The sequence below is a fragment of the Sapajus apella genome, unplaced genomic scaffold (assembly GCF_009761245.1).
Source record: "Sapajus apella isolate SASKATOON/1434 unplaced genomic scaffold, GSC_monkey_1.0 scaffold93, whole genome shotgun sequence".
NCBI lineage: Eukaryota > Metazoa > Chordata > Mammalia > Primates > Cebidae > Sapajus > Sapajus apella.
The window spans coordinates 1,347,968-1,375,040 of NW_022437033.1; the positions used below are offsets into that span (position 1 = coordinate 1,347,968).

The following is a 27,073-nucleotide window of genomic DNA, read 5'->3' on the forward strand; positions in this document are numbered from 1 at the left end:
CTCAAAGGCTCACACTGGAGCCTCACATCCCCAGTCATTTTTAAAGTTGTTCTTTAAATTGTAGAGAACATCTTGCCACCTTCTTGATATGGCTTCTGCTCCAAGAATCTCCTGTTTTATGGGTAGGGATAAGTTATGCTTTTCACAATACCTCCACTATGAAGAGTGCCTTCCAAAAGTGTATGCTTAAATAATGTTCAGCAAATAAAGGAATCAGTGAGGCTTTCTTGTATTCATATTTAATTTCTGCTACTTTCTTGAATATGCCAAGCTAAGCAAGTTATCTGTATTTGATTTTTAAGACCAAGAGAATAAAGGCTAGGATGAGATGCAAATATTAGCCATTCCTTACTATGTTCCACTGTTTAACTGCTGAGTACTTTCACATTTTAAAGAAAATTCTTATTACAATACCACACTAACCTATTACAGATCACAAAATAAGAGAGAAGGTTTTCCCAATTTTTTAACAAAATATAAACTTACTTTTAAGTCAGAGAAACAGCAATACGGGTATGAGTAATATTCATAAACTAAGATTCTGAAACTAAACCTGCTATTAAAAGGAAAATCATTTGAAAATAGCCAAAAGAAAAATAGGTAAATCTGTAGACCACCCACATGAAACAGAAATGCAGAGAACACTGTTTTCTCTCCAGCCCCACCCGGGCCCTCCACTATGAAGAACCTCAATGCCTTCTTCAAACACAAAAGGAAGAAACTACCCTAGACTTCACTCAGGATGGGAAAAGTTGCTGGACATGAAACTGAAGCTTCCACTGGCCACGTCAGTGGCATCATCTGTAGTGGAAATTATGGCCTGGGCACTCACTTCCGCATCTTTCAAAGCATCCTTATACCAAGATGGAAAGGTAATAGGGACAGTGCTGTTCAGCTTGGACAAAAACTCTAGTACTTTCCACTTTATGCTTTCTGAATGGGCTCTCGGACCCCATAGGACGTCATAAAGTGGAGGAGAACTGTTGGGCACCTCCCGATATTTCAGGTATTGTTCCTCCACCCAAACTTTTACAAGAAGCTCCCCAGGCTCCCCATAGACGAAGTGCTCCCTCCCAGCATACACCCCTATTGCATTCAGCACTTCCCAGATGGCCTCCTCGGAGGCACAGCCACCCTTTATGAAGATTATACTCAGAATAAGAATCAGGAGGCTGTTCTTGGGTGTGCCCTGGTCATCACTACCCATGTCGGTGGGGTCTCCTGTGTTTGCAAATGCATAGAAGTGGTCAGGATCCACTTCTGTCAGGGCAAGGCCAAAAAGAAGCTCCATGAACTCACGGGCTTTCTCGAATATCATAGGAATGTAGTTTTTGTACTTAACTGCAATCATCAGCATCTCTGCCTCTGTTATAGGCTCCCTTGCTTCATATTTGAGGAGGAGGAACTGCACTAACTCGGCCACCTTTTCATCTAGTTGACGTGTGAACAAAGGCTCACTGTCTAGCAGGCCCTGAAAGGTACTTGTATCTTCCTCTTTTTGGCTGCTGAACTCTTCATTGAATGGGATCCCTGAAATAAAGGAGGAGCAGGAGCCCAGAGGATTCTGGGGAGGACACTGTGAAGGACCCTGTGGAGGACTATTGGGAGTGCTTGGGGGAAGACTTGACATCCCAGTAGATGACACTTCTTCCTCCTCAGGACCACCAAGAATCAGAGGAGAGGATGAGGAGGAAGAAGAGGAGGAACATAATAAGTAGAAAGTGGAAGAGGAAATGGAGGAGGCGTCGTCATTTGTGGGATCGTGTGCATCTATCCACTCTTCTATCACAACTGGGTTCTCGGAGTCTTCCTCAGAGTTGGGGGATGCGCTGCTTGGAAAGAGTGGCATAACAACTTCTTCAGGAGCAGCAGATAAACGTATCAACAGGGATATGAATGATGGGATCCAATAGACCTGTGGAAGAGAGTGACAGTATGAGTGGCCTCAGCTGAGAAACGCACCCATGATGGCTCTGACAAAGGCCAACTTACAGCTCTCCTTCTCTTAAGATGGTGCTCTAGGGCCTCACAGGTTGCCTGTCTTCCTAGGAGGTTTGTCCCCTGGTAACCTATAGGAAAATGTGAGAAAGCACCTCAGGCCACAGTTGGCAGGCAGAGCCTGGGGCAGCAGGAATGGCAGTAGGTGGTTAGGGATGGGTGCTGCTGGGTCAGCTCTGTTTGTGGGGGTAGGACCCTTGGTACACCATCAGGGTGTGCACTCACCTTGACTCCTGGTACTGCCTGGGCCTCCTGTGCTGTACTGACTTTAGGAAGTGCAACTTAGACTCAGTTTGTCACCACCTGGTTCCTGGGGCACCTGCAAGAGGAAGTAAGGAAGTCCCTCCGGCTAAGACTGCAAGCAGAGCCTTGGACCTGCCAGGGCTGACAGCTGGAGCTGGACAGACATCCAGAGCCCCACAGTTCTGGGCTGCATGACCCCCTCAAAATTTAATTTAATTAGCATTGTCACGTTTTCTCAGATCGGGCCATGTCCCTACCATTCTGCTGGCCTGAGGCAAAACCTCAGCGCAACCTCCACATCCCTGAGAGCAGAGAGAGGTAGTGAGGTGGCAGCCACGTCCCATACTCTACCACGGGGGCAGTCGGGGCAGCCTCACATCTGCTCTGAAGCACGTGTGACACCTCAGTCCTCACTCTTATCCCCAGCAGGGCCTGGGAATCTTCCCTCTGCCAACCGGAGGCAGCTGCCTCTGCTGACTTGCCGTGGGACCCTCAGACCAAGGCCTCCCCCTCCCCTACACCCCTCACTCAGAAATGAGGGGGCTGCGGCTCAGCCTGAGCCGTCTCAGGAGCTCTATGACGGCTAATATGAGGAGCAGGGTGGGGATCTCTGGGAATATGTCCTCTGAGGTGGGGTTCCCTCAATCCTCCTCAAAGTCTCCCTACTTATTCCCTACAGGGCCGGCACCTCCTCCTTCTGTCATGAGGACGCATCCGTTAGCCCTCAGCGGCCATTTTCCTGTCTGGAACCCACAAGTCCCAGGGCCGGGGCATGGTGGGCCAGAGCTGCTTCTCTCTATGGTAGGAGGTCCCTCAGTTCTCTCTCAGGGCCCTCACCTTGAGGACTGGCCAGCTCTAAGACTCTTCCGTCCACTGACCTGTGTCGAGCCTCCTCACAAACCCCTCAGGTCCTTCAGACTCCCAAGGCGGTCGGGAAACCACATCCGGGAACCCTGCGGGGGTTGACCAGGGCTGACGGCAGGGGCAGCGTGGGGCGGGGCCTCGTCTCTGCGGAGGAACCACCCGCCCCCACCACTTCTCAGCCTCGTTTTCATCCCCCGCCTCTCCGCCTCTTTTTCATCCCTCCTTCCCGGCTCCCAGATATGCTCCAAGCCTTCCTGCTGACTCCCTAAGCCTTACCGACCTCTTCCCTCCCACTTCCACTGTACTTCATGCCCCCACTCCCCTTTTCCAGGGCTGACAGCAAGGAGTGTCTGGATGCAGCCTGGGCCTCCCCTACACGGTAGTGGGTTACCGTCCTTCCACAGAGTTCTCTTGTTTGTTGGCCAGCCCTGGGGCTCCTCCCTCTGCTTAACTGAAACTGCCCTCCTCCGAGAAAACCTCTCCTTTTTGCTGACTCCCAAAATGGAAGTCAGAAAGTTGTACATCTGGGGACCCTGATGGGGTCCTCCAGAGCTGGCAGCAGGCACAGGGACAGGGGAAGGACACTGACAGCCATCGGCGTTCCCTTCCAGCCTTCCTGAGGGGCTGTGCCTGGACTCCTGAAACTGCCTGGACTCACTGCCTCTGTGGGTCGGAGTCTTTCACCTCCAAATAAGCCCCTCCCATCCCTGAGACCTGCGAGGTGCAAGAGAGGTAGAAACACATCCATCCACAGGCAGGTCTCTACTGCCTCTATCTGAAATGGGGTATAAACTCTCCTCAGTCATCCTCTATTACTTCTTATGGGGCCTCCACTCCCTCCCTTTCCTGACCAGATGGCAACATGTTTTCTTTCAACCGTTAAAAATCCATTTCAAATTTTTCCACTTTACTGCTGGGTGTGAAGTTAGTATCATCTCTCGCCTAGCCTATGTTAAAAACTTCTTTATTATTGTTTCTTTTCCTATCCTAATCCCTGAAAAACTCATTGTGTTTTCAGCAGCCTGTGATCCTTTTAAAAACTAATACAAGATTAAACTCTTAAATACACACATCAGATTTAAATAGCATGTGAAGTTATATGTATTTTGGAAAATGCATGGAGTCCCGTATCTACCAACCAAGCCAAGTATCATACTGACCAGTTCTATCTACCTAAAAATTTCCTGTGCATCCTGTTTGACATCAATCACTGCACTTCTACAAAGCTCCTATCAACTCCATTCTGTTTTCAGTTCCTACAGTTTTAACTTTTCCAATTTGTCATATGAGTAGGTTCAGAAAATACTCACTTAAAAGTATACCTCTACTATTTCTTATCACCGCTAACAAGGAATGAGAATATGTGTTATTCCATATCCTCTGTTACATTTAGTATTTTAGGTCTTCAGATTTTAGCCCTTCTAATAAGCCTGTATTGGAATCTTCTCTGGTTTTTGTTTGTATCTTCCTAATGACATATGACATTGTTCATCTTTTTATATGCTTTTGTTTTCAGATTGATATATCCTCTTTGGTAAAGTGTCTATTCAAATCATTTGCATCTTTTTATAAATGAATAAACTTCATTTTTAGAGCATTGCTAATCCAAAAATACAAAGAAAAAACTTCATCAAATTTAGAGTTCCTACATATCTACACCACCAGCTCTAACCTGCTCCTTGCGCACATACACAAAGTATCTCTTTTTATTTACATTTTGTGTTATTATGACATGTACGCTACAACTGATGGGCCTGTATTGATATCTCATTATTAAGTCAATTGTTTATGTCACAACTTATTCTTAATGCTGAGGATACTATAGATTTTGCTAAGTGTTTAATGGCAAGTATTCATCATTATAGTATCACACAGAATTTTTTTGCCCTCTTGGATCTCTTGTGTGTTCCACCTAATTATCAATCCCCTTTACTCCAACCTCAACCTTCAGCACCTGGAAAGCACTGTTTCTAGTGTATTCATAGTTGCCTGTTCCAGAATATGGTAATGTAGCTGTTTTAGATTTCATTCTTTCACTTAGCAATAGGCTTTCACGATTCCTCCAGGTCTATCCCACTAACAGCGACTGAAAGTTCCTGTTGCTCAACATGTGTATCAACATTTAATGTTTCAGTGTTTGGGATATCAGCCATTCTCCTAGGTGCTTTGATTTGCAATTCTCTTAATGCCATATGACATAGAACAGTTTTCTTACACATGCTTATTTTCCTTATTTTCTTATACATGCTCAGATTTATTTGCCCACTTTAAATTGGATTTCTGTTTTCTTATGGTTTGATTTTCAGAGTTTTGTGCATATTAAAATACATCTTTCATCAGATATGTGTTTCACAGAACATTTACCCCTGTCTCTTGCTTGTGTTTTCATCATCTTAGCATTATCTTTTCACAGTGGAAGTTTCTAATTTTATTAGAGTCCAATTTTTCTCTTTTTTCTTAGATTGCTGATATTTTTAGTGTTTCATCTGAAAAGTTGTTCATCAAATCCAAGGTCATCTGGTGTTTGCCTCTGTAAGTTTGAACAACATTTAAAATTGAGATAAAATGCTTGCGAATAAATGAATCATTTCCCCATGGACAAATGTGTGAGGAAATTAGTGAAACATTTTAGGAAAAGGCCCTCAACATTAGAAAAAGTATAAAATATTCATACCCTGTTCACACTGACTCAGTTTCCACATTAATATGCATTCCTTATAAGTTATTATATGCATTTATCCCAGAATTTCTGCTTAAATATGCTGATTGTATTAATTATAGCCACCAAAGAGAAACACATGTGATCATGAGGTGGAGATTTGTTCAATGTGTTAATGTAAGAAATAAATTGGAATTCTAGAGAGTAGTCCAAATCTAAGATTGATATATATGTGCTATAAGGCAAAGATTCTGGATCCATTTTAATAAGTGAATATACTGGTTTGTTATGCCCACCATAGCAAAGTACCTCAACCTGGATTACATAAACAGCAGATAGTTACTGTCTCATAATTTTGGAGTCTGGTAGTCAAAGAGCAAGGCATTCGGAAGGTTGGTTCCTTCTGAGGGCTGTGAGGGAAGGATGTTTTCCTGGCCTCTCTCCTTGCCTTGTAGATGGCCATCTTCAATCCATGCATGCTCACATTGTCATCCCTCTACTCATATCTCTGTGTCCAAATTTCCCCTTTTAATAATGACTCCCATGACGTTTAGGGCCTGCATTCATAACCTCATTTTAACTTGATTGCCTCTGAAATAATCCTATCTCCAAATAATGCCACATTTTAATTTAAAGAGAATTTAACCTATGGTAGTACAAAGGCAACTGGCATATCTATATGTATATCATTACCCACGTATAGTTATCTTTATAAGCACATATAAATATATATGTAATATATGTGTATATAGATTACCACATCTGTCTTTAAAATCTTGAAATCAGCTTCTAAAATTTACACACCACATAGTTAATTGGGAAAACTTCTGAGTAAGAGGCTGAATTTTGGAGGAACTTTGCAAAGGGGAAAAATGTGATTTCTGTGTATTTTTAGAATTTTTTTGCAACAATAACATATGCAGTATTTATTTGTGAGGAAAGCATTAAAGTAAGCCTAATAAAAGAAAGAGTAGCAGTGTAGTAGTCAGATAAAGTAACAGTAAGCTGATGGAATGGAAAAATTTCCTGAAATTTACATGGCTTAACACATTTGAATTCCTATTTTAGTTGGCTAAAATAGGGTGTTATGGGCTGAATTCTATCTCTCTCTCTAAATGCATATATTCAAGTCTTAACCCTCAGTACCTCAGAATGTCACTGTATTTGGAGATAGAAACTTTGAAGAGGTAATTAAGTTAAAATTAGGTCTTATTATTAGGGTCGTATTCAATATTACTGGTGGATGTCCTCATAAGAAGAGGAGATTAGGATACAGACACACAAACCAAGGGACAGCCATATAAAAATTGAGTGAGAAGGTGGCCATTTGCAAGTCAGGGAGATGCCACAGAAGAAATTAACGGGCAAAAATCTTGTTCTTTGATTTGTAGCCTCCAGAAATGTAAGAAAATACATGGGTATCGTTTAAGTCACCCAGTCTGTGGTATGTTGTTAGGGCATAGTAAACTAATACACAGTGAGTCTTGGCTCTCATGTCACTCAGGTATCCAAGCTGCTTTCAACTTGTAGCTTTAAATCATAACAGATGTTTACTGCTGAAAATAAATGATAGCATTGGAATGATACACTGGCTTCTGTCTAACTGCAAATGAGCCAACTAGGAAGACAAGTTAGACAAGAAGAAGATTGGCAATTGTAATGTCTTGTATAAGCCATTATGGTGCGCAATTAAAAGCAACTATTATAATTTATGACAGTAAGTCTTTTAATTTCTTAGAATTGTTTATGAGAAAGCCTGCATTGCCTTGAAATTTTCCAGTTTTTTATTGCAACTACTAGGTGATTGGACGTTTCAAAGAAAGGATTAGAACAATAGGTTTTAAAATAATTCTGTGAGTCTTGGCAGGGAGGGTCAACCTTATTCCCTCAATAGCACTTTGCTACACCATCCTTTTTATAATCCATATAATTTCTTTAGGCTGAGAATCCTCCATGCCCTTTGGTGTATGGTAAATATCCTACCTTGAGAGACTCTGCTACCCTTCTTATAACTGAACATTCTTGAACAACTGCACATGTGCCTGTGGCATGCTGCAAACCAGGATTTTCCTGTGTGGCAGATACACAGACAAAGGACCATGGAAAGATGGTCAACCATTGTTTTCTTTTCTCATCAGAGCTAGCCAAGGAACCCTTGTTACCTCCTAGGCAGTACTCAGGATTTTGTTATTATTTTGTTTTTCAGAAATTCAACTCTTTGTAATTTATTTACAAAGTGATTCTCATAGCCTTATCTCATATACCAAGTTTATCAAGGAAGTTTTAGTTTTTGACCACCTAGTATAGCTCATTCATCTGTGTATCTCTTCAGTGGCCTGTTTCAAACAATGCCACTACAAATATAATATATTAAAATCCTAATACAAATATCAAACATTAGGATGATCTCAAAAACTCTCTTACCTTAGGATTACATCCCTAGTACCAGTATATTATGTGGCAGATCAGAATCTAGTCACCACTGTATGTGGGAATATTTTGAGAGTGTGTTGAAGATGCCCAGGGTAGGTATGGAAATGTCCCTATCCAAAATGAAAATGTACATCAGAGTGCTGTTATCACACAGAAGCCAGGGGGAGGGATGGATCAGTCAGGGAACTTCTGCAGGGATGAGGAGGCGTCTATGTCAGGGGAACAACTGGTGATTCTGGGTTGTTACACTGGAAGCAGGGCAAAGCCTTCACACAGAGAGATTGCAGGGACGAGCTGGTCAGCAGAACAGGCTAGAGAGTTGCTCAAGAGAGCACACAAGAGAGATCAGAAGGAGGGTGCTGTAAAGTGGAAAAGTGCTGAGGCTGGACAGAACTGCTGGCACCTGGACAGAGTCAGCTCTTGAACCTAGCATTCAGAATAGGAATAGGTAAACTAAGCCCACAGTGATCCCCAAATTGTATTTATTCTCATTGTCACCATTCTTCTCCCCACCTACCTGAACACCTTGGACACAGGGTTCATCTTTATGTCACCCGAGAGATGATAGCAAGTATGCAGACAAGTAGCTTAAAAGGCAAAGGCCTTCCTCAGTCTGGGAAGAGTGGGGATAGCATGGGTCAAGATAAATTCAGAGCAAGGCTCAAGTGCCAGTACTGTCACTTTCTAGCCATGTGGTCTTGCTGAATTTATCAAGCAAGATGAGACTTCAGGTTCTTCATCTGTAAAAGGGGTTTCATAAGCCCTGCCTTGTAGAATTGTTGGATGTTTTTGAGTAAAACACGTGGCACAGTGCCAAGCATATATTGGAATTTTAACAAATGGCAGTTATCAATATAAATATAACCCCAAGGCTACAACTGTCTTTTATGAAAAAAATTTGCTCTTGTTTTTGTGATCCAAAACATTTCAGAGCATATGTAGCTGTGTATGCCATGGAGTACCAACTCAACCAAAAATCCAGCTTCATAAATAAAACTCAGTACATTTTCTTTCTGAAATGATACATAGTATACGTTGGGTAAGTGGAAAATTCCCCAAGTGGAATGCAACTCAGTGGTCCTAGAACTTGTGTCAAGGACCAACTCCTTTTCACCTTTCCCAATGCTTGTCAATCCAAATCACTATTTGTATGTATCCTCCACTAAAAATCTATCCCTTGCTTAGAGTTGGCCACATTACATTCAAAATAACTTAGTTAAATGGCCTTTCCATGGAGGGGGCTTTGGCTCTCCCACACCAGTTAAGTGACTGCCAGCCTAGAGGCTTCTGGGCAGCACTTCAAGGGATTATCATTCTATTTCTGAGGAAACCCTTGCAGATGATGTGTATCAATCACCTAGTCCTTGCACTGTGTTCAGGCTCACCAGTACAATAGTCACAGGACCCCTTCCATTACTTCCCCATGTGGAGATTCCTCTCTGCTTCATCCTCCACCCAGAAGCAACCGTTCAGAGCAGTTTTCCGTTCCAGGCTCTTCTCCCACCCTTTGAGAGTCTGGTCCCTGCCACCATCCAGCTTCATAACTACCAGCTCCCACACGGGCAACCGCAGTTTTCCAAAGCTCCAAGCTGTCTTAGCTCAGGACCTTTATACTTGGAGGCTCGCATCTGGAGTCTAACCTCCCCAGCCCTTTCTTGTTATTTAGATTGTAGAGAACATCTTACCACCTTCTTGATATGGCTTCTGCTCCTAGATTCTACTGTTTTATGGGCAGAGATAAGTCATGCTTTTATTAGTATCGCCACTACTAACAGTTACTTCCACAAGCAAATACTAAAAGAATGTTCAGCAAATAAAGGACTCAGTGCGGCTTTCTTTTATTAAGAGTTAATTTCTGCTGCTTTCTTCAACAAGCTAAGCAAAGCCAGGTATACATCTTTAATTTTCAAGAACAAAACACCAAGTGGGACAGGGAAATGCAAATATTGACCATCCTGTATTTTGTTCCACTATTTAACTGCTGACTTATTGTACATTGTAAGAAAATGCTTATTACAATACCACTCTATATTGTTACAGATCACAGAGTAAGAGAGAAGGTATTTCCTTTATTATTATTTTTTTTTACAAAATATCAAACTGTTACTCTTAAACCAGATAAACAGCAATACATATGTGACTAATATTCATAAATCAAGATTCTAAAGCTAACTACCTGCTACTCAAAGAGAGAACATTTAAAAAGTACCAAAAAACTGGAACATCTCTACATTACCAATATGGGACTGAAATGCAAAGAACACTGTTCCTTGAGCCCAACCTGGCCCTCCACTACCTAGAAGCTTGACTGCCTTCTTCAAACCCAGAGGGAAGAAACTACCCTAGACTTCACTCAAAAGAGGAGTGGATGCTGAATGTCACTGAGGCTTTCACTGGCCTTGTCAGTGGCATCATCTTTGGTGGAAATTATAGCCTGGGCTCTCTCCCCCACATTTTTCAAAGCATCCTTGTACCAGGATGGAAAGGAATCAGGGACAGTGTTGTTCAGCTTGGCCAAAAACTCTAGTACTTTCCTCTTGCTGCTTTCTGAATGGGCTCTCGGACCCCATAGGAAGTCATAACATGGAGGAGAAGTGTTGGGCACCTCCCGGCATTCCAGGTATTGTTCCTGCACCCAAACTTTAGTGAGGAGCTCCTTGGGCTCCCCATAGATGAAGTGCTCCCTCCCGGCATACACCCCTATTGCATTCAGCACGTTCCAGATGGCCTCCTCAGAGGCACAGCCGCCCTTTATGAAGATTATACTCAGAATAAGAATCAGGAGGCTGTTCTTGGGCGTGCCCTGGTCGTCACTACTACCCTTGTCAGTGGGGTCTACTGTGTCTGCAAATGCATAGGAGTGGTCAGGGTCTACTTCTATCAGGGCAAGACCAAAAAGAAGCTCCATGAACTCACGCGCTTTCTCAAGTACTGTAGGAAAGTAGTCTTGGTAGCTGAGGACAATGATTAGCATCTCTGCCTCTGTTACAGGCTCCTTTGCTTCAAATTTGAGAAGCAGGAACTGTACTACCTCAGCCACCTTTTCATCTAGTGTATTTGTGAACAAGGACTCACTGTCTGACAGGCACTGAGAAGTACTTGTATCCTCCCCTTTCTGGCTGCTGGACTCTCCACTGACTGGGCTCCATGAAACAGAGGAGGAGGAGCTCATAGGATTCTGAGAAGGACTCTGTAGAGGACTACTGGGAGTGCTCAGGGGAAGACTTGACATCCCAGGAGACAGCTCCTCTTCCTCCTTCTCCTCCTCCTCCTCCTCCTCTTCCTCCTCCTCCTCCCCCCCCTCCACCACCTCCCCCTCTTCCAGCACCTCCCCATCCTCCATCACCTCCCCCTCCTCTCCCTCCTCCTCCTCCTCGCCCGAACCAGGAGAAGAAGATAAGGAGGGGGAAGGTGGAAATATGTAGGCATAGGAAGAGGACATGGAGGAAGCTTCCTCATCTGTGGGAATCTGTGCATCTGCCGAGTCCTCTATCACACCTGGGTTCTGGGGGTCTTCCCCATCGCTGGGGAATGGATGGGGAGACATAACTTCTTCAGGACCAGCAGGTAAACCTATCAACAGGGATATGGATGATGGGATCCAACAGACCTGTGGAAGAGAGTGACAGTGTGAGTGGCCCCAGCTGAGAAAGGCACCCATGATGGCTCTGACAAAGTCCAACTTACAGCTCTTCTTCTCTTAAGGTGGTGCTCTAGGGCCTCACAGGTTGCCTGTCTTCCTAGGGGGTTTGTCCCCTGGTAACCTGCAGGAAAATGTGAATAAGCACCTCAGGGCACAGTTGACAGGCAGAACCTGGGGCACCAGGAATGACAGTAAGTGGTTAGGGCTGGGTGCTGTGGGAGTTTCTCTGTTCCTAGTAGGTAGGGCACTTGGTACACAGGGTATGCTCTCACCTTGACTGCTGGTTTGCCTGAACCTCCTCTGCTGTGTTGACTTTTAGGAAGTGCAACTCAGACCCAGTTCGTCACCACCTGGTTCCTGGGGCACCTGCAAGAGGAATTGAGGGAGCCCCTGTGGCTAAAGACTGCAGCTGGGGCTGGCCAGATTCCTAGAGCCCCACAGTTCTGGGGTTCGTGGCCCACTCAGAATATAATTAGCATTGCCACATTTTCTCAGATCAGGCCATGTCCCTACCACTCTGCTGGCCTGAGGCAAAACCTCAGGGCAACCTCCACATCCCTGAGAGCAGAGAGAGGTAGGGAGGTGGCAGCCACGTCCCATACTCTACCACGGGGGCAGTCGGGGCAGCCTCACATCTGCCCTGATGCACATGTGACACCTCAGTCGTCATTCTTATCCCCAGCAGGGCCTGGGAATCTTCCCTCTGCCAACCGGAGGCAGCTGCCTCTGCTGACTTGCCGTGGGACCCTCAGACCAAGGCCTCCCACTCTCCTACACCCCCCACTCAGAAATGAGGGGGCAGCGGCTCAGCCTGAGCCAACTGGGGAGCTCTACCAGGGCTGATATGAGGAGCAGGGTGGGGATCTCTGGGAATATGTCCTCTGAGGTGGGGGTTTCCCTTGCTCTCCTCAAAGTCTTCCTATTTATTCCCTAGAGGGCCGGCACCTCCTCCCTCCTTCTGTCGTGGGGATGCGTCCCTCAGCTCTCGGCGGCCATTTTCCTGTCTGGGACCTACAAGTCCAGGGGCAGGGTGGGCCGGAGCTTTTTCTCTCTATGGTGGGTGGTTCCTCAGTTCTCTCTCAGGGCCCTCACCTTGAGGACTGGCCAGCTCTGAGACTCTTCCCTCCACTGACCTGAGTCAAGCCTCCTCACAAAACGCCTCGGGTTGTTCAGACTCCCAAGATGGAAGTCTGGAAAGCACATCCGGGGACCCTGCAGGGCTGACGGAAGGGGTGGCCTGGGGCGTGGGGCGTGGTCTCCTCTGGGCGTGACGTCCTCTCTGCAGAGGAACCACCCCCCCACCTCTCCACCTCTTTTCCATCACTTCCTTTCCACCTCCCAGCCACCCTTCACCCCTTCCCGCTCACGCCGTAAGACTTGCGGACCTCTTCCCTCCCACCTTCCAAGTACCAGACACCCCACCCTCCTTTTTCCAGAGGTGACAATAAGGAGTGGCTGTGTGTAGCCTGTGCATCCCATCCTTATTGGAAAGTCACTATCCTTACACAGAGTTCTGTTGTTGTTTTTTGTCCAGTCCTGGGGCTCCTACCTCTGTGTAACTGAAGCTGCCATCCTCAGAGAAAACCTCCAACTGACTCCCAAAATAGAAGTCAAAAAGTTGTACATCCGGGACCCTGATGGGCTCCTCCAGAGCTGGCAGCAGGCACAGGGACAGGGGAGGGGCGCTGCTAGCCGTGGGTGTTCCTTTCCAGCCTTTCTGAGAGGCTGTGCCTGGACTTCTGATCCTGCCTGGGGTCCCTGCCTCTGTGCATCAATCTTTCACCTCTGAATGAGCCCCTCCCATCCCTTAGACCAGCAAGGTAGAAGAGAGGGAGAATCATATCCATCCACAGTGGGATAGGGCCTCCGAAGCCCATGGCAGGGCTCCAGTGCCCTCTGTCTGAAATGGCATGGACAAGACTTTCTCTTCCTGCAGTTACTATTCCTGACAGGGCCTCGGAGTTCCTTCTCCTGCTGTCCAGAGACTATGTTCTTCAGATTAAGGTTCCCATTTCCGTGAGACCCACCCACCCCACCCCCCTCAACAAGAGGAAGTAAAGAGCACTAGCATCCCTACCTGAGGGCCCTGCCCAAGGCCTCTCAGGGATGAAAACAGGAACTGGTTTTGTGTGCCCTTCTGTTTCTTCGGAGAGATGCCTCACCAGTCCTTCCTTTGTGTCATCCTGGGGATGCCTAGAAGGGCCCAGGTCCCTTCCCCTCTCATGATCTGAATTGAGACTCACTTGAGCACAGCCCTCTCCTCTTTCTACTCTGTAAGAAGTCAGGGGATGCCACAGTGGGCCACCATGCCCCAGGGCCTCTCAGGGATGACAGCAGGTAGGAAGCTGGATTCTGTGGATCCTCCTCTTTGTGGGCAAGGAGTCTCTGCAGTTTTCCCTCAAAGGTCTCATCTCACTACTGTTTGGTCCTGGGTCTCCCTGTCCTTCCCATGATGGCAGTATGACACAGGGAAAAAAATAATGTGACTTTACCCCGAAGAAAGGAGAAAAAACACTACATTGCCATGGTGATTAAATTAACATCATCAGTGACAAATTATGTTTGTCCTACGTATGGCGGATATGGAATATTTGGGAATTTTGGCATTATCATAATAAGTTTTCCATATATCTAAAATTAACCTAAAATAGTTTTTTAAGAAAAAAATGTGATGTTAGCAAACTAGGTAAAGTTTTATTTAAATCTTAATAGCAAATATTACACTTACCTGGGAAAATTTAAAACTTCTACTTTGAAATTAGTAACTAAACAAGAATTCCTGCTATAATCAATTTCTATTCAATTGTCTAATAAAGGTAGTGGTCAGTGCAGTAATATAAAGCAGATATAAAAGCAGTAAGGATGTTAATGTAGAAAATAGTGTTTCCATGAGTAACAGATTATTAGACTGTTTATGACATAATTCAGAACTAAAGAAAAGCACCTTAATGTATAAATCAGTACATGTGGTTGCCAGGTAAAAGTTCAGTATACAGAAATAAACCTTGTTGTTTTTTTTTTTTTTTGTAGGAGCAAAGAGTATGAAAAAAATAGTAAGCAAAGTGTAACCTGTAACATATCATACCAAAATATCAATTAAAATAAATTTACCAATAAAATTTAATAACTTTACAGAAAATAATAAATGTAGCATTTAGATTGATTGATGAGCCCCTACATACATTCATACATTTTTGCTTTTTTCAATTTTAATTTATAATTTGGGGGGTGTATTATAGGTGTATTTTTTTATGGGTTACATGAGATGTTTTGATACAGGCATGAAATACATAATAATCATCACAGGGTAAATGGGGTATCCATTAAATCAATTATGTATCCTTGGTGTTACAAACAATCCAATTATACTCTTATTTACTTTAAATGTACAATTATTTTTTCACTATTATCACCCCGTTGTGCTAGCAAATACTGGCTCTTATTCAGTGTTTCTGTTTTTTTCTACCCATTAACTCTCCCAACTTTCCCACGCCCTCTCACTACCCATATCATCCTCTGGTAACCATCCCTCTACTCTCTATCTCCATGAGTTCAATCGTATTGATTTTTAGCACCCACAAATAATGAGAATATAGTTTGTCTTTTCTGCCTGGCTTATTTCATTGAACATAATGACCTATAATTTTGTTCATATGCTGCAAATGACAGTAACTCATTCTCTTTTATGGCCAAATAGTACTCCATTGTGTATATGTACTATTGTGAATAGTGCTGCCACAAACATGGGAATGCAGATATCTTTTCGATATACTGATTTCCTTTCTTTTCTGTATCTAGCAAGCAACTGGATTGCTGGATCATAGGATAGCTCTATTTTTAGTATTTGGAGGAACCTCCAAACTGTTCTCCATAGCAGCTGTGCTAATTTACATTCCCACCAACAGCATGCAAGTGTTTCCTTTTGTTCACATCCTCACCAGCATTTGTTATTGATACCAAAGCGAGGCAGGGAAGTGCTGGGTAGAGGAGGGCCTGGTCCTTGGCTAGGGCTCCACTCCTAGGCCTGTGCCCATGGACCTAGGTGAGGACAGGCATTTCCGTTTTCCTGCCCAAATGTTGCATTTCCCAAGACCACCTTGGCCTGCCATGCCCCCATCCTGTGCCTGTAAAGCCCCTGAGACCCTAGCAGGCAGACACATAGCAGCTGGACATGGAGAGGAACACATCTACAGAAGATGACACAAGTGGCTGGACATTGAGAGGACGTCAAGGGGAGCATGCCAGCAGAAGAGCACACAACACACACGGGCACGCCCACAGGCTATTGACCAGAAGAATGAGGTGGAGTTTGGCTGGGGCAGTCAGAGGAGAGCCCAGGCTGCCGAGTGGCCTGACTCCAGGGGAAATCCATCTCCCTTCTGGCTCCCCCATCTGCTAAGAGCTACTTCCACTCAATAAAACCTTGCACTCATTCTCCAAGCCCACATGTGATCCGATTCTTTTGGTATACAAAGGCAAGAAGCCCGGGTTACAGCAAGCCCTATGTCCTTGCGACAAGTCAGGGGTCTAATTGAGCTGACTATCACAAGCCACCTACAGAGGCTAAACTAAAAGAGCACCCTGGAACACACACCCACTGCGGCTTCAGCTGTAAACATTCACCCCTAGACACTGCCGTGGGTTTAGAGCCCCACAACCTGCCTGTCTGTATGCTCCCCAAGAGGTTTGAGCAGTGGGGCACCGAAGAAGTGAGCCACACCCCCATTGGGTGCCCTGTGAGGGGGATAAGGAAACTTTTCCCATTTGATTATTGCTGGACTTCTGGATAAAACCTGTTATAACTGGGATGAGAAGCTATCACATTTTAGTTTTTACTTGCAATTCTCTGATCAGTGATGTTGAGTACCTTTTCATATACCTGTTTGCCATATATATACCTTCTTTTGAAAAATGTCTATTCAGATCTTTTGCTCATTTTTAATCAGATTATTAGATTTTTTAATAGATTTTTTCCTGTGGCATTATTATATAGTTATATATCCTTGTGTATTCTGATTATCAATCCCTTGTCAGGTAGGTAATTGGCAAATATATTCTCCAATTCTGTGGGTTGTATCATCACTTTGTTTACTGTTTGCTGTGGAGAACATTTCTAACTTGTTGTGATCCTGTTTGTCCATTTTTGCTTTGCTTGCCTGTGCTCGTGGGGTATTACTGAAACAATCTTTGTCCAGTCAAATGTTCTGGAGAGTTTCCCCAAAGTTTTCTTTTAGTAGTTTCATAGTTGGAAGACTTAGATTTAAATGGTAACTCCATTTTGATTTGATTTTTGTATATGACAAGAGATAGTAGTATATGGTTTCATTCTTCTGCTTATAAATATGCAGTTTTCTAGGTACCCTTTGTTGAAGAGACTATTCTTTTCCTAATGTATACTCTTCGCACTTGGTCAAAAATGAATTCACTGCAGATGCATGACTTTATATCTAGGTTTTCTATTCTGTTCTACTGATCTATTTGTCTGATTTTGGTTACTATAGCTCTGTGGTATAACTTAAAATCAGCCAATGTGATTCCTCTGGTTTTGTTCTTGCTTACGATAGCTTTGGCTATTCTGTGTCTTTTGAGGTTTCTTATACACTTTAGGATTGTTTTGACTATTTTTGTGAAGAATGTCATAGGTATTTTCATAGGAATTGCATTAAATCTGTAGATTGGTTTGGATAACATGAACATTTTAACAATATCGATTCTTGAAATCCATGAACATAAAATATTTTTTTACTTCTTGTATGTCTTTTTCAATTTTGTACGTCAATGTTTTATAGTTTTCATTATAGAAATCTTTCAATTATTTGGTTAAATTCCTAGGAATTTTATTTTATTTGTAACTATTGTAAATGGGTTTACTATCTTGATTTCTTTTTCAGATAGTTCACTGTAGACATATAGAAATGCTAGTGATTTTTGTAGGCAGATTTTGTATCTTGAAACTTTACTGTATTTATCGGTTCTAATAGTTTTTGTTGGAATCTTTATGTTTTTCAAATATAAGATCCTGTCATCTGCAAACAAGGATAATTTGACTACTTCTTCTCCAGTTTGGATGTCCTTTATTTCTTTTCCTTGTCTGATTGTTCTGGCTAGGTTTTCCAGTACTATGTTGAATAACAGTGATGAAAGTGGGAATCCTTGTTGTGTTCCAGATCTTACAGGAAAGGCATTCAGTTTTTACCCATTTGGTATGATACTAGCTATGGATCTGTCATATAGAGCTTTTTAAATATTGAGGTGCATTCCTTCTCTACACAGGTTTTTGACCATTTTTATCATGAAGGCATGCTGAATTTTATTAAATGCATCTTTAGCACCAATTAAAATAATGTTTTTTGTCATTCGTTCTGAATATGACATATCCCATTGATTAATTTGCATATGTTAACCTATCTTTGCATCCCAACAATAAATGCCACTTCATCATGATGAAATATGTTTTTAAGGTGTTATTGAATTCAGCTTGCTACTATTTTGTTGAGGATTTCTGCATCAATATTTATCAGTGACATTGTCCTGTAGTTTTCTTTTTTGATGTGTCTGTCTTATTTTGCTATCAGGATAATACTGACCCCACACAGAATGAGTTTGAAAGTATTCTCTCTTCTATTTTTCAGAATAGATTTAGAAGGTTTGGTATTACTTGTTTAAAAGTTTGGTAGAATTCAGCAGTAAAGCTCTTGTGTCCTCGGCTTATTTTTATTAGCAAACACTTTATTATGGCTTTGATCTTGTTACTTGTCATTGGTCTGCTCTTATTTTAGGTTTCTTCATGGATTAATGTTTGTAGGTTGCATGTGTCTAGGATTTTATCTCTTCAAGATTTTCCAGCTCATTGGCAAAGAGTTGCCTATAGTAGCCACTAGTGGTCCTTTGAATTTCTGCATTATTAGTTGTAATTAATCCTTTTTAATCTATGATTTTATTTATTTTGGTCTTCTTTTTTGTTAGTCTAGCTAAAGGTATGTTGATTTTGTTCATCTTTTCAAAAAACCATCTTTTTGTTGATATTTTCTATTATTTTCTTCCTTTCATATTCATTCACATCTGCTCTGATCCTTATTATTTCTTCTACTCATTTTGTCTTAAGGTTTCTCTTGCTTTTCTTGTTCTTTATGATGCATCATTATGTTGTTTATTTGATTTTTTCTTCCTTTTTTATGTAGGCACTTAATAGCTATTAACTTCCCTCTTAGTACTGTTTTCCCTGGACCCTGCAGGTTTTGGTATGTTGTGTTCTGATTATCATTTATTTTAAATTAAAAAAAATATTTTTCCTTGACCCACTGGTCATTTGGGAGCATATTGTTTGATTTCCATGTGTTTGTATAGTTTTCAAAATTCCTCATTATTGATTACTAGTTTCATTCCAATGTGGCCAGAGAAAGTGCTTGATATTTTTACAAGTTTTTGAATATTTTAAGACTTGCCTGGGGACCTAACATACAAGAATGATCTAAGTGAAGAGAAGAATGTATATTCTGCAGCCATTTGATTAAAGATTCTGTAAATATTTATTAAATCTATATGGTCTATACTACATGTGAAGTCCAAAGTTTGTTGATTTTCTGTCTGTAAGATCTGTCCAATGCTGAAAGTGCGGTGTTGAAATCTCCAGCTGTTACTGTACTGTATCTCTGTCTGTAGCTCTAATAAGATTTAATTTATATATCTGGGAGCTCCTAACTACCCCTGCTCTTTTTTGGCTTCAATTGGCATGGAATGTTTTTTCCTCTTCTTTTATTTTCAGTCTATGTATTTCTTTGTAGGTAAAGTACGTTTCTTTCTTTTTTTTTTTTTTTTTTTTTGAGATGGAGTCTCGCTCTGTTGCCCATGCTGGAGTTTAGTGGCATGATCTTGGCTCACTGTAACCTCTGCCTCGTGGGTTCATGTGATTCTCCTGCCTCAGCCTCCTGAGTAGCTGGGGACAACAGGCATGTGCCACCACACCCAGTTAATTTTTGTGTTCTTTAGTGGAGACAGGGTTTCACCATGTTGCCCAGGCAGGTCTTGAACTCCTGACCTCAAGTGGTCTTCCTGCCTTGGCCTCCCAGAGTGTCAGGATTAGAGATGTGAGCCACTACGCCTGGCCTGAAGTGTGTTTCATATGGGCAATGGATCACTTTTTTTTTGTTGTTGTTGTTGTTGTTATTTAGATTCAGCCACTCAATGTATTTTGATTAAAGAGTTTAGTCCATTTATATTCAAGGTTATTATTGATAAGTAAAGACTTTCTTCTACCATATTTTATTGGTTTTATAGCTCTTTTGCGTTCTTTTCTTTCATTTTTCCTTCCTTCCTGTCTTGCTTTTTGTGAAGATGATTTTCTTTGATGAAATTATTTAATTTATTGCTTTTGATTTTGTTGTGTATCCATTATTTTTTATTCCAAGCTAACATGAGGCTTGCAAATACTATCTTATAACCTATTATTTTAAACTGATAACAACTTAACACTGTTTGCATAAACAAACCAAACAAGCAAAAAGAAAACTAATAAAAACTGTACACCTTAGCTTTATCCCCCTGCTTTTAAACTTTTTGTTCTTTCTATTTATATTTTATTTTACTGTCCTGTCTTGGAAAGTTGTTGCCATTATTATTCTTGATTGGCTCATCATTTAGGTATTCTACTTAAAATAAGTGTAGTTTACACACCAGTTACAGTGTTATGCTATTCTGTGTTTTTATGTGTAGTTACTATTTTTTGTACCTTCAGATGATTACTTGTTACTCATTAATATTCTTTTCTTACTGATGGAAGTACTGCTCCCTTTAGCATTTCTTGTAGGACAGGTCTGGTGTTGAAGAAATCCCTTAACTTTTCTTGGCTTGGTAAAGGGTCTATTTCTTTTTCATGTTTGAAAGATATTTTCACCATGTATACTATTCTAGGGTAAAAGTTTGTTGCTTTTTTCCTTTGGAACTTTAGTATGTTATGCGACTCTTTCCAGGGCTGTAACATTTCCACTGACAAGACTGTCATCAGATGCATTGGAGGTCTGTGATATGTTATTTGCTAACTGTTGCATGTAGCTGAAAGGAAATCAGAATTGTTATATGATTTTCTTTTGCTTCTTTTAGGATCCTTTTATTATCCTTGTCTTTTGTAATTTGATTATTAAATACACTGAGGTATTCTTTGGGTTAAATCTGCTTGGTGTTCTGTAACTTTCTTTATTTGGAAAGTCACATTTTCTCTAGGTTTTGGATGTTCTTTGTTATTATCTTTGAATACTCTTTCTACCTTTATCTCTTTCTTTTACCTCCTCTTTAGTGCTAGTAACTCTTAGATTAGCCCTTAGGGGCTATTTTCTGGATTTCATAGGTGTACTTTGCTGTTTTCATGCTTTTTTTGTTTTCTTCTCTGTGTATTTTCAAATAGCCTTTAACCTCTCCAATTCTTTCTTCTGCCTGATCAATTCTGTTTATAAAAAACATTGATGCAAATGCCTCTAACATGCCCAGAACCATACCAACTGTTGCATGTAGCTGAAAGGAAATCAGAATTGTTTTTCAGAGACAATTGCAGGGGTTTGCTGGACTAACTATTATATTTGACAACATCAAATAAACTGTAAAACATGATGACCAGATTTTAAATCTCTCTTTTGGCCCAATTTAAAAAGTTTAATATAAACAGTTATAAACTGAATAATCCTAGTATGTAGGCTTTTACTTTAAAAAAAAATGGGGAGTGTAGATGAAAGTGTAGTGGGATCACAGTGGTTAGATTTGGGTAATAGGGGTTTGTTACATTATTCTGTTTTTTATATAAAAGTATCCATAATAAAGACTTTTTATGCCAAAAAAGTTGATGCATTATTCTGCATGTCAGTTGCGTTATTCAGCTCCAAAATTTCAGCTTAATTGTTTTGAATTATTTCAATTGCTTTGTTAAGTGAATGCAATAGAATTCTGAATTTCTTCTTTTTATTATAGTGAATTTATTTGAGTTTTCTCAAAACAGCTATTTTGAACTATCTGTCTGAAAGATCGCATTTCTCTGTTTTTTCTAGGATAGGTTCCTGGTGTCTTATTGAGTTTATTTGCTGAGGTCATGTTTTCATAGATGGTTGTGATGCTCATAGATGTTCATCTGCGTCTGGGCACTAAAGAGTTATATATTTATTATAGTCTTTGCACTGTGGGCTTGTTTGTATCCTTCATTCCTGGGAAGGCTTTCCAGATATTTGAAAGAACTGTGGTTTTATGATCTAAGCCATATCTGCATTAGGTGCACCCCAAGGCCAGTAACACTGGGGTTTTTGCAGCCTCTGAGGGGGATCATCTTGGTGGTCTTATAAGATCTGGAAGAATTCTCTGAATTACCATGCAGGGACTCTTGTCCTCTTTCTTTACATTCTCCGAATCAAATGAAGCCTCTCTGTGTGGAGCTGCCTGGAGCTGGGGGTGGGTGACATGAGCACCCCTCTGGCCACCATCACTGGGACGGTGCTGGGTCTGATCTGAAGCCAGCACAGCATTGGGTCTTGCCCAAGACCCACTCTAACCACACCAGGTTATTGCCTATGTTTGCTCAAGGCCCTGTGGCGCTACAATTGGCAGGTAGCAAAGCCAGCCAGATGTGTGTTCTCCCTTTAGGTAGGTGAATTCCCACAGGACCAGGGCAGGTCGAGATGTGCCATCTGGGATCCAGGAACTAAAATAAAATACCTTAGAAATCTACCAGGTATTTTACTGCAACTGAGCTGGCATTCAAACCATGAGACACTGTCTTTTCTACTCTTCTATACCTTTTTCATAGACAAAGGAGCCTCACCTTATGGCCACCACCCCCACTGCCAGGCTACCACTGATATTCCCCAAAGGATCTTCTGTCAGCTTGTGGTGAATGCTGCCTGGCCTGGTACTCAGTCTTCAGGGAAGTGGGCTTCCTTCTGGCTCAGGGCCTGTCTAGAAATGCTGTTTAAGAGCCAAGGCTTAGAATTGGAGACCTGAAGCGTCTTTGTGGTGCTCTACCTCTTTTTGGCCAAGATGATACCTCAGGTGATACAAAGATGCCTTTACATTTTCCTCTTTTTTTCTCAAGCAGAAGCATTGTCTCTTCATAGCCTCCACAACTGTGGAGTCTTATCTGTGCTGAGTCTTATCTGAAGCTGGCAAGTCTCAGTCTCACTCAAGGCCCATGGTGTACTACCTGGGTAATGCTGCTGGTTATTCAGGACCCAAGGGCTCTTTACGCAGGAGATGGTGGATCCTGCCAGGACTGGCTGCTTTCCTTCACAGAAACTGGTTTCCTCTGGCCCTAGGTTTGTCTTGAAATGTCATTTGGGAACCTAGGCCTGGAATGGGGGCCTCATGACTCTGCCCAATTCCCTATTTTACTATGTCTGAGATAGTATCCAAGATGCACGATAAAGTCCCATTTGGTCTTCTCTCTACTCTCCTCAAGTGGAAGGATGGGGTGTCTCTTGGGGCCACAAACTATGCAGCATGGGTTTGAGGGAGGAAAGGAGCAAGCACTCCCTTAGCCACTCTAGCTGATGTCTCAGTAGCTTACATTACCCCTAATTCCACTGGCTCTTATCCCAATTCAGCCATAGGACTCACCTGGGAGTGGTAGTCCTTGCGGCTTAGATGCCTTCCAGGTTTATTTAGAGCCCTAGAGCACTTTAGCCTATGGTGGAAAGGCTTCATGGAACTCAAGTTCCAACTGTTGGTATGGACTATTGCCCTCTGGCAAGGACTGGTTTAAATATTTTCTCTGTGTGCAGGCATCAGTGGAGTTCAGCCTAGTTTTGCTTACTGCTGTGACAGGGCAGCACTGAATTCAATGCATTGTCTCACCTTTGTTGTCCTCACCCTCTCCCAAGCACTCAGATTCTCCCTATACCACCACACAGCCACTGCCAAGAGATGTGGGAGCAGTGACGTAGGTAATCCAATACTGTTTCCTACTTTCTTCTATGCCTGTTTCAGCAATACAAAGTTAAAAGCAGGTACTGTGCGTGCTCAGCTGATTTTTAGCTCTTATGAAGGTGCTTTTTTTTGTCCAGATCATTGTTAAATTGGTATCCTTGCAGGGGAGATGATTATTGGAGCCTCTATTCTACCATCTAACTCCACCCTTCTCCCCTATAATAATTTAAAACTATATATGTTAATATATATTAAAATTCCATATTAATATGGTTTGAATCTGTGTCTTCACCCAAATCTCATGTCAACTTGTAATCCCCGATGTTGGAGGTAGAGCCTGGTCGAACATGATTAGATCATGGGGGCAGATTTCTCATGAATGGTTTAGTATCATCTTCTTGGTATTGTTCTTGCAATAGTGAGCTCTGACTCAGCCTGGTCATTTAAAAGGTATAGCACCTCACTCCTCTCTCTTTTCCTCCTATCTAACTATGTGATGTGTCTTTTCCACCTTCAACTTCCACCATGATTGTAAGTTTCCTGAGGCTTCTTAAAAGCCAAGTAGATGCCAGCATCATGCCTCCTGTACAGCCTGCAGAACTGTGAGCCAATTAAACCTTATTTGTTTGTAAGTTATCCAGTCCCAGATATTTATTTGTAGCAATGTGAGAATAGCCTAACACATATGTTTTTTTTTTGAGGCAGAGTTTCAGTCTTGTTACCCAGGCTGGAGTGCAATGGCGCAATCTCGGCTCACCGCGACCTCCGCTTCCTGGGTTCAGGCAATTCTCCTGCCTCAGCCTCCTGAGTAGCTGGGATTACAGGCACGCTCCACCATTCCCAGCTATTTTTTTTTGTATTTTTAGTAGAGATGGGGTTTCACCATGTTGACCAGGATGGTCTCGATCTCTTGATCTCATGATCCACCCGCCTCAGCCTCCCAAAGTGCTGGGATTACAGGCATCAGCCACCACCACCGGCCCCTACATATGTCGTTAATCTGTTCTCCTAAAAATTTATCTGCAGTTTGATTGCAATGCCAATATTGGGGGAACCAAAGTATGTATGCAACTGTGCATGTAAACTTAATATGATGATTCTAAAATGTAAAGTTATGCCTATGGTTGAGCTTAGCCACGACACTCTTGAGAAAATAGAAGCCAAAAGCAGTAACTTTACCATAGAATAAGGATTACCTAAACGTTATAATAATGAGATTTTGCAGTTTAGGCACAGGCGTTGAGGAAGAAACCACTGGAAACTAATAAGGAGTCCCCAAAAATACCTTCTTATGTACCAATACTAGATTTTGACAATAATGTGTTTATCATACATTTAAAACCTATATAAAATCATATACAGAACCAAAGTGGACTTTCTTATATTCTGTCATGAAGAAAGCCAGCAGTGTATTCTCACTTATAAGCAGGAGCTAAATAATGTGTACACATGGATTTAGTATGTGTAATAATAGGCAAATGAAACTCAGAAGGGTGACAGAGTGGGAGAACACGGATAATGTAAAATCACTTATTGGGTACAATGTACCTTATTGGGGTGATGGATGCCCTAAATGCCCTGATTTCACCACTATGAAATCTATGCATATAACAGAATTGCATTAGTACCTCATAAATTTATACAAATGAAATAAAAGGAAGCCACCCTTATGGGCCAATTAGGGGATCAATAAGTTTGCAGGAGAAAGGATAGGAATCATCTGGGGCAAAGATTCCAATCAGTCAAGTCAGTAACAGAAGGAGTGAAGATGATGTATGCGGGAGGAAGACAGTAAATGGCAGCTCCTCTTGACCTTACTCTCATACATAAATGGCTTTGCTACTTTTATGACTCTTCATTTTCAAAGAGCAGAACCAGAAAGTAAGTGCTGATTTGGGATCAAAGCAACCTGGGCCAATGATATGAGGTCAATGACCTCCCAAACTACCAGCCCCTCTGATGATCTTTGGAGGTCTGGGAATCCAATAAATATAACCTGGATAGTACTATTCCCAGAAAGCATGACAGGATAATGTTGTTCTGACTATGGACACCTTGAACAGGCCCAAGAACATTTTGCTGACTAGGAAGTGGTGACAGATTACCCACAGGTGACGGAAGTAGAGACCTACATTCTTCCCCATATTGGACAGGGAGATTCCAGTGATGATAGGGTTAACTCCTCTTTTTCCAGCACATAAACTACCACAAATCTGTCTTGGAATTGGAAGTTAGAAAATACAAAAAAGTTCTCACAGTAATTTATGAAAAAGTTAATCATGGCTTAATTTATTTTTGTTAATATCAAAGGTGGCTAAATTTTTGATGAACTTTATTTCTCTCCTTTCTTCAACTTCCATCCAATCATTCAACAACTTCTGTTCCATTAACCTCTAAAATCCATTCCAAATCTATCCACTTCAGAGGTTTTGTATGAGATGGTTCTTGGACCTTGTGCAAAAAGATCTGAATTCAGGTCAGGTCCATAGAGTAAAGTAAAAGCAAGTTTATTAAGAAAGAAAAGAAATAAAAAATGGCTACTCCGTAGGCTGAGCAGCAAAATGGGCTGATTGAATGCTTACAGTTAAAAATACTTACAGTTACTTATTGATTATATGCTAAACAAGGGGTAGATTATTCACGAGGTTTTGGGAAAAGGGATGGGCAATTCCCAGAACTGAAGGTTCCTCCCCTTTTTAGACCATATATGATAACTTTCTGACATTGTCATAGCATTTGTAAACTGTCTTGGCACTGGTGGGAGCGTCTTTTGGCATGCAAATTTATCATAATTAACTTATAATGAGCAGCCAGGATGACCAGAGGTCACTTCCATTGCCATCTTGGTTTTGGTGGGTTTAGGCTGGCTTTTTTACTGCATCCTGTTTTATTGGCAAGGTCTTTGTGACCTGTACCTTGTACTGACCTCCTATCTCATCCTGTGATATAGAATGCATAACCTCCTGGGAATGCAGCCCAGTAGGTCTCAGCCTTACTTTATCCAACCCCTATTAAGAAATGGAGTCACTATTTTGAATGTCTCTGACAAGAGGATTTCCAGAATTCATTTTTGCACCATTTTTACTCACAGATCTATTACAGTTTTTTGAAAAATAAAAAATAATCACTTTCTTTTATATCCTGCATCGAAGTCATTTTTTCTCAGAATTTTACATAGGGTTTTAATTTGGCCATGATTTTTATTTGTATTTTGTGAAACTGAAACACTTCAGAGCAATGCAATCCCTGCAGCAGAGTAGAAAAAATGGCCAGGAAATATTTCCAGTAGACCTCTGAGCAGCCACAAAGAGACAGAAAAATATCTAGCTAAGCAG

The 27,073-nt window shown here is 41.9% G+C and overlaps 2 protein-coding genes across 2 annotated transcripts; both read right to left on the reverse strand.

Moving 5' to 3' along the window:
* Positions 1-733: 733 nt before the first annotated feature.
* LOC116535251 (melanoma-associated antigen C2-like) lies at positions 734-3,700 on the reverse strand. Its single transcript, XM_032256073.1, has 3 exons — positions 3,628-3,700; positions 1,993-2,069; positions 734-1,915 (listed from the first exon to the last, which is right to left on the reverse strand). The coding sequence occupies exons 1-3, from the start codon at positions 3,698-3,700 to the stop codon at positions 734-736; spliced, it is 1,332 nt and encodes a 443-aa protein (XP_032111964.1).
* Positions 3,701-10,550: 6,850 nt separating this feature from the next.
* LOC116535252 (melanoma-associated antigen C2-like) lies at positions 10,551-11,858 on the reverse strand. The gene is made up of 2 exons (XM_032256074.1): positions 11,582-11,858; positions 10,551-11,446 (listed from the first exon to the last, which is right to left on the reverse strand). The coding sequence occupies exons 1-2, from the start codon at positions 11,856-11,858 to the stop codon at positions 10,551-10,553; spliced, it is 1,173 nt and encodes a 390-aa protein (XP_032111965.1).
* Positions 11,859-27,073: the final 15,215 nt, after the last annotated feature.

Bases quoted from the DNA above. Each gene is read 5' to 3' on its own strand.
- LOC116535252 (XM_032256074.1), bottom strand. From the start codon at position 11,858: ATGGGTGCCTTTCTCAGCTGGGGCCACTCACACTGTCACTCTCTTCCA. The intron at 11,447-11,581 runs GTTCGGGCGAGG...AGAAGGAGGAAG, and splicing joins CTCCTTATCTTCTTCTCCTG to AGGAGCTGTCTCCTGGGATG.
- LOC116535251 (XM_032256073.1), bottom strand. From the start codon at position 3,700: ATGGCTGTCAGTGTCCTTCCCCTGTCCCTGTGCCTGCTGCCAGCTCTG. The intron at 2,070-3,627 runs GTACAACTTTCT...ATTTTCCTATAG, and splicing joins CCCCATCAGGGTCCCCAGAT to GTTACCAGGGGACAAACCTC. The intron at 1,916-1,992 runs GTAAGTTGGCCT...TCTCTTCCACAG, and splicing joins ATCTTAAGAGAAGGAGAGCT to GTCTATTGGATCCCATCATT.